General features: G+C 42.3%; 1 protein-coding gene across 1 annotated transcript; it reads left to right on the forward strand.

The window, feature by feature from the left end:
• Positions 1-281: 281 nt before the first annotated feature.
• On the forward strand, positions 282-5,703 carry DDX5 (DEAD (Asp-Glu-Ala-Asp) box helicase 5; the record flags this gene model as incomplete). The annotated part of the gene is made up of 12 exons (XM_009873974.1): positions 282-447; positions 605-701; positions 785-918; positions 1,046-1,111; positions 1,572-1,713; positions 1,792-1,952; positions 2,056-2,228; positions 2,417-2,527; positions 2,754-2,815; positions 2,894-2,953; positions 4,211-4,435; positions 4,934-5,703. Coding segments are annotated over 12 exons (1,780 nt in total), but the record flags the coding sequence as incomplete, so codon positions are not given.
• Positions 5,704-7,171: the final 1,468 nt, after the last annotated feature.

The following is a 7,171-nucleotide window of genomic DNA, read 5'->3' on the forward strand; positions in this document are numbered from 1 at the left end:
TGGGATTTTTTTAAATGTTCTCCCTTGGACTACCTTGTAAGATGCCGGTTGGCTTTTCGGCTCCATTTTAAGGAAGCTACAAAGATAACATGTTACCTTAGCTTCTGAGGGGGGATTGTAGCTAGGTGGGTGCAACTTCAGTTTTGAAGTTTCAGTATCCTGTACATGAGGTTTATAAATTTTAGTAATAAAGTTACAGGGCGGACCCCAAAAATAGTGGTGAAGTTGCCTAAGAGGAGGAGCAAAGCGCTTCACTTGAATTCTCTGTTAATAATCTTCAGGTTTGGAGTTCCCCGTTTTGGAGGAAGCAGAGGTGGACCTCTGTCTGGGAAGAAATTTGGAAACCCTGGGGAAAAACTTACAAAAAAGAAATGGAATTTAGATGAGCTGCCCAAATTTGAGAAGAACTTCTACCAAGAACATCCTGATGTAGTCAGACGTACTGTGGTATGTACCCTGCCTTGTGCAGAAGTAAACAAATAAGTGCAAACATGTCGAGGGTCACGGGGCCCAGCGAGCTGAGGTGGGGTAACTTAAAAGATAGCTTTGGTATCAAAGCATATTTCCAATAATGTGTTGGGCTACTGCTTTTTTTGTCTTGCAGCAAGAAGTTGAACAGTACAGATCAAGCAAAGAAATCACAGTTAGGGGCCATAACTGTCCAAAACCCATTATAAACTTCTATGAAGCTAACTTTCCTGGTAAGTGGAGACTAGTATACTGGTTGTTATTCCAGACTCAATTAAGACAAACTCTGATACTAAGTTTCAATTTTATTTTCAAGCAAATGTTATGGAAGTAATTCAGAGACAGAACTTCACTGAACCAACTGCTATTCAAGCGCAGGGTTGGCCTGTTGCATTGAGTGGATTGGATATGGTTGGAGTGGCACAAACTGGATCAGGGAAAACACTGTCTGTAAGTTCTGGTAGAAGCCTGGGATACTGCTGGATTTCAGCAGTGAGTATGGGAGCACGGCCTGGCTTGGTGCAGGCTGACCACTTCTGGGAAGAGATGGTAATGAGACTTTCTTTTTTCCAAACAGTACTTGTTGCCCGCTATTGTGCATATAAATCATCAGCCATTCCTGGAGCGAGGAGATGGACCTATTGTGAGTACTCCTAAGTGACAGGGAGCCTTGCAGGAAAGAGTTTGGGTTTTGAGGTTGCTTTTTTTTGTTTGGTTGGTTTTTTTTTTACAGTACAGCTGTATACAGCATAGCTGTATTATGTTTCTATGTATGACTAAAATAGTTCCATGTTTTGGTAGTCTTTCAAGAACACATAGATCATATTATCCTTAAAATTTTATGGAACAGGGCTAGATCTCCTGTTTTGCAAACTGTTATCCCCTTGAAGCTGGTGATATTCATGTGTCTTGCCACACAGCATAGGTCAGTGTTCCATGGTAATTGAGATGATAGGTAACTTTAATTGGCTGATTTTGGCTGCTTAAATCCAGTTTAGTCATTCCAGCACTGAATGAATTAATAATAAACTTTCAATTTCAAACTAGTGTCGGACTAGAAGCTCCAGATAGGTATTGAACTAAACTGGATGTCTTGTTCCTAGTGTCTTGTGCTGGCACCGACTCGTGAACTGGCTCAGCAAGTGCAGCAGGTAGCTGCCGAATATAGCAGAGCGTGCCGTTTGAAGTCTACATGTATTTATGGAGGTGCTCCAAAGGGGCCACAAATTCGTGACTTGGAGAGAGGTACGGATAAGCCTTGATGCCTCTTTTTACACGGTGATGTGAAAACAGCTTCAGCTGACTTCACTTCCTGGTTTTTAGGTGTGGAAATCTGCATTGCAACACCTGGAAGACTTATAGACTTCTTGGAAGCAGGAAAGACCAATCTCAGGAGGTGTACTTACCTTGTCCTTGATGAAGCTGACAGGATGCTTGACATGGGATTTGAACCTCAGATCAGAAAAATTGTGGATCAGATAAGAGTGAGTATCCGTGGTTCGTGCATTTATCACCATTGCAGAAGCAACTGCTGCTGTTCTCATTAAAGCAAGGGCAGTGCTGTTAACTTGTAGTCTCCTTCTCCAGCCTGACAGGCAAACTCTGATGTGGAGTGCCACCTGGCCAAAGGAAGTAAGGCAGCTGGCTGAAGACTTTTTGAAAGAATACGTACACATAAACATTGGTGCTTTAGAGCTAAGTGCAAACCACAACATTCTTCAAATTGTGGATGTGTGTCATGATGTAGAGAAAGATGACAAGTAAGTAATCATCTGGGGCAAAGCATTCAATGTGTTTTCTTAAAGTTTTAGTTTAGGAACTGTGAAATTAATTTGTTTTGATGGATTTTTTTTTAAACTAGTCTGAGACCAGTAAAGAAAAAATCAGACTGTTTAAACTTGTGCAGTACAAATCAGTCCCAGCTCTAACCATAATCTCTTCACAATAGGCTTATTCGTTTGATGGAAGAAATAATGAGTGAGAAGGAGAATAAAACAATTGTTTTTGTGGAAACCAAAAGACGGTGCGATGATCTTACCAGGAAAATGAGGAGGGATGGGTGAGTCTGAATAGCTGGAACTTCAGTGAGCGCCCCCCCAGGAGTGTGAGCATGCTCTGGATCCTTCATGAGTGACCACTTAACTGTGGTATCCAAACTGTCAAGTACAGTGACACCATGCTAAAACTAACTCTAGAAGCTATTGAGAATTTGCCAGTAGCCCTGTCTCTGATTACTAAAGCTACTTGAGGAAAGGTCTGAGATCAATCAAGCTCTGTATTTTCAGGTGGCCAGCAATGGGTATCCATGGTGATAAAAGTCAGCAGGAGAGGGACTGGGTTTTAAATGGTGAGTATTTTGGCAATTTCTCCAAGCATGTGATCTGTGTTGCTTAAGGAGGATAGTGACGAGTTGCCTGTCTTGCAGAATTCAAACACGGAAAAGCACCAATCCTGATTGCTACAGATGTTGCATCCAGAGGTCTAGGTTAGTACAACTCGTAATGCCAGTTGGCCAAAGCTATTTAAAGAAAGTCTATTGCTTTCTTTAACCTCTGCATTTTTCTAAGTTTTCTTCACATAAAGGTGCAGTCTTTGTGGCAAGGCCTAGGCATGACAATCGGAGGACTCGAGGGGGATGGAGGACTAGTGGAAGTGATCGGCTGGCTGCTTCCAGTCAAATAGAGAGGTGAAAGCTGAGAGCATTGTGTGCCAGTAATCTTCAAAAGGCAAAGATCATCCTTTTAAACTACTACCCCATAAACTGTTCTCTCATGAAATAAGCAGTTTCATTCACAGTTCACTTTGCCCTGGTATTTCTCTTCTCTCCATGCTTTGCATGATTTGCCATGGTGCAGTACTGTTACTTTTGTGCATACTGTCTGCTGTGATCTGTGGGTCTTTGAATTTCAGTGAGTTTGCTGAAATGTCGAAGAAAATAATTACAAACTTCAATGTTCAGTGAAAATTTTTTTTTCCAACCATGAAATGGAGAGAGCAGCTTTAAAATGCACTAAGCCTTGTACAAATTGGTGAGTACTGGCACATGAAATCTGAGAAAAAGCCCACCTCTCACTTTAGCAAGCGGGGCAGGAAAGCAATGGCTTTTCAAATGCCTTTGAAAGTCGAAGTTCCTCCACCTATACATAGTCGTCATGTCGAGACCTGCCAGAGAGAGACACATTCTCAAGTGAACCCTGGCTTCTTGGAAGCGCTTGCCTAGACGAGACACAGTGCATAAAAACAACTTGGTGACTTTGGGGGGACAGGTATGTTTTTCTTGCAGCTGCGGTTCAAAGGTCTTGGCAAGACGAGCAGTGTGGCCCCTTTTTTTTTTGAGCTTCTAATGAGTGTGTATGTGAAGGACCTTGTATGTTTTTACTCTAAGGTCCTCAAATGAGCACATGAAGAGGCTGCTGTGAGCTTTAGTGGCCCTACTGCAAAGAAGCATTCAGATGTCACTTGATGATTTGTAAAGGGGACTCTTGAGTTGGGAATGACAAGCAAATGCATACTCCTTTATGGTAAGGTTTTGGATCACAGGGTGGGTGATGAGACGGGAACAGACGGAGTGTGCATAACTTTCTCTTCCACAATACTCGTGCAGAAATGGGTGATTCTAACACTGTTCTTTGCAGCCATTATTTCCTTTAAAGTACCACTGTCTAATGTTTATCTTCGATTTGGCTGTTGTGGTGTGCAAAACTTTGTACCTTGCTTTTTGCCACACTGCAACACTTTACAGATGTGGAAGATGTGAAATTTGTCATCAATTATGACTACCCTAACTCCTCAGAGGACTATATCCACCGAATTGGACGAACTGCCCGCAGTACCAAAACAGGCACAGCATACACATTCTTTACTCCTAACAATATTAAGCAAGTAAATGACCTCATCTCTGTGCTTCGTGAGGCTAATCAAGCCATCAACCCCAAATTGCTTCAGTTGATTGAAGACAGAGGTTCAGGTATGTACTGTTCTTGACCACAGTGCGTAGCTTTCCTCTTGGAACAAAATGGAAGCTCAAATTCCGACTCCAGCCTCTCTAAAATGGATGTAGAAGGTGGTTTAGCTACTGGTTATGGTGACCCGAGAAGGTATTTATTAACACCAATAACAAAACCCAACAGCCCCTCCACTCATGCTGTGGTGCACCTATGGCTTGTGCTTCAGTTTTGTGGCCTCCTCTTGCGTGGCTGGGCAAGATGGACTTCAGTGTCCTCCTGGCCAGATGGAAGTGCCTTTTTGTCCTGGTGCCACCACTTGTGTTACAGGGGAAAGTCCTTGTAGGTCAGGCAGCTTTCTTGATCTTATGAGCCCTGTTAGCAGCTGAGAGGCTTTTGCGGTAGGTTTGCCTTTCTGGGGCAAAAGAGGGAAAAATATGTCTTATTAGTTGAACTTGTTTGGTGGTAGGTCAAACGCAGCCTTTACGAAATACATAACTGTGCCTTGTCTTTTTCAATAGGTCGTTCCCGAGGTGATCGCCGTGACCGATATTCTGCGGGCAAAAGGGGTGGATTTAGTAGTTTTAGAGAGAGGGAGAACTTTGAGAGAAACTATGGTGCGCTAGGAAAGAGAGACTTCGGAGCGAAAACTCAGAACGGGGCCTACAGTGCCCAGAGTTTCAGTAATGGAACTCCTTTTGGGAATGGCTTTGCAGCTGCAGGCATGCAGGCTGGCTTCAGGGCTGGTAACCCTGCGGGAGCTTACCAGAACGGCTACGAGCAGCAGTACGGCAGTAACATCGCCAATATGCACAATGGCATGAACCAGCAGCAGTACGCGTACCCTGCCACTGGTGCTGCTCCTATGATAGGTTACCCAATGCCGACAAGTTACTCTCAATAACTTAGTGTATTTAAATGTCTCAGTTTTTCATAATTGCTCTTTATATTGTGTGTTATCAAAACAGGATAGTTATTTAATAAATGGGAAATGCAGAAATGACTGCAGTGCAGCAGTAATTATGGTGCACTTTTTTCGCTATTTAAGTTGAATATTTCTCTACATTCCTGAAACAATTTTTAGTTTTTTGTACTAGAAAATGCAGACAGTGTTTTCAAAGTAAATGTACAGTGATTTGAAATACAGTAACAGAAGGCAGTGCATGGCCTTCCAATAAAGATATTTGAAGACCGAATTTTCTTTCAGATGGCAATTTTCTCAACATGTGCACAACTTTACATTAATGGAATGTCAAATGTTTTTATATTAAATTCTAGAAAGGTTTCTCAACTGTGTCTGATTAAACATTTACGCTTATACAAAAACCAGCCTTGCCTTGATTGGGCCAGATAGCTTAGCATGGCAGGCTCTGCTTCGATGGGGAAGAAAGCTTAAGCTGGCTTCTAAGTAACTTGGAAACAGGACTCTTCCTTGTCCCACTAGTGTAGGGCCAGTTTTTTGAAAAGATCCACTGGAGTAATGGTGTAGCTAAAAATCTTGCTAACTGAAACTGCAGCTAAAGAGCTGCTGCTACGAGCGTAGGAAGTGTTTGCAGCACCGTAGCTGTCGCCTTCACAGGAGCATCTGTGCCGACCAGGCTTGAGTGTGATGTACCTACAGCTGTCAGGCCTTGTGAGTTAGCATGCAGGCTTACTACGAGCTTCAGAGAAATGGGAAGATCTTAGTATTAAAAGTTCAAATTATACTTAAACTGGTATTGAGCAGTGATTTATTTGTGGAAGTGGGGGGAGGGAGGTGCGCTGTTGATCCATGAACACACTTCGTGGATTATTTTTTCCCTCGAGACTTTTAGCACATGGAATTGACTAATCTCAGCACTGCCCTTGCTGAGCGGAGCAGCAGCATTTCCTTGGTGACAAGCGTAGCTGGACTAATACTTGATCCCTGGGGGTTAAAGTATGGTATGTTAAAATTTTGCTTAATACTCACTTTCAGTTCCTTCCTCTCACTTGTTTATCAGTAATGATTAGTTTCAAGTTTAACAATGCTTAACTACAGGTTAAGGCGTTCAAGGCTGAATCTGCAAGATTCTAGGTTGTTATGAACCTGAACCTAAGTCAAACTTTCTTTTACACTTGGATCTTTCTGTGAGTCTGTGCTTGGCTCTTGGTGATTTGTTGTCCTTTGAAGCTCAGCTTGTGATGCTCTCAACTGCAGCCTAATCTGCCTTTAATTGTTTCTGCCTTTCTTGAGAAGTTTGTCACTTGACGATACTTTCTGTGATCACTCACTGTTGCTGTGAGAACTTCAGCTGGAGTCCTGGAATACTTTAACACTGAAGTCTAAAACTGCAGTTGGCAATGTGGAAAGAGTCGTTTGATTGGCTTTACAGCATTCTCTGTGCCCAGTGCCATCAGTGTTGAAGACAGGGAAGTACGTGGTTATTTATCTTTGAATTAATGACACGTTAATTGCTAAGTTTTGAGGTCAGTTGCTTGAACCAAAATGCATAAAAGCTTGGTTTTGTTTTACAAAATTTCTTACACTATAAAGGTGTTTGTAGAAGATGTCTAACTTGTGAATTAAAAAGACAGACTGGGGTCTTTAATAGTGATGCCAAGAACATACTGCCTTTCTCCACGTAGATGGAAGATAACCAGCAATCAGTCTGGTTGGTGCTATGTGTTTACTGGTTGAAAACGTGCTTTGGAAACTTAACTGGGCAAGCATGAGAAGAGATGTACAATGTGACTGCAGTGCAGGCTTCTCAAAGTTGTAGGTTCTTGGACTTAAGTAT

The sequence above is a fragment of the Apaloderma vittatum genome, unplaced genomic scaffold (assembly GCF_000703405.1).
Source record: "Apaloderma vittatum isolate BGI_N311 unplaced genomic scaffold, ASM70340v1 scaffold21557, whole genome shotgun sequence".
Lineage (NCBI taxonomy): Eukaryota > Metazoa > Chordata > Aves > Trogoniformes > Trogonidae > Apaloderma > Apaloderma vittatum.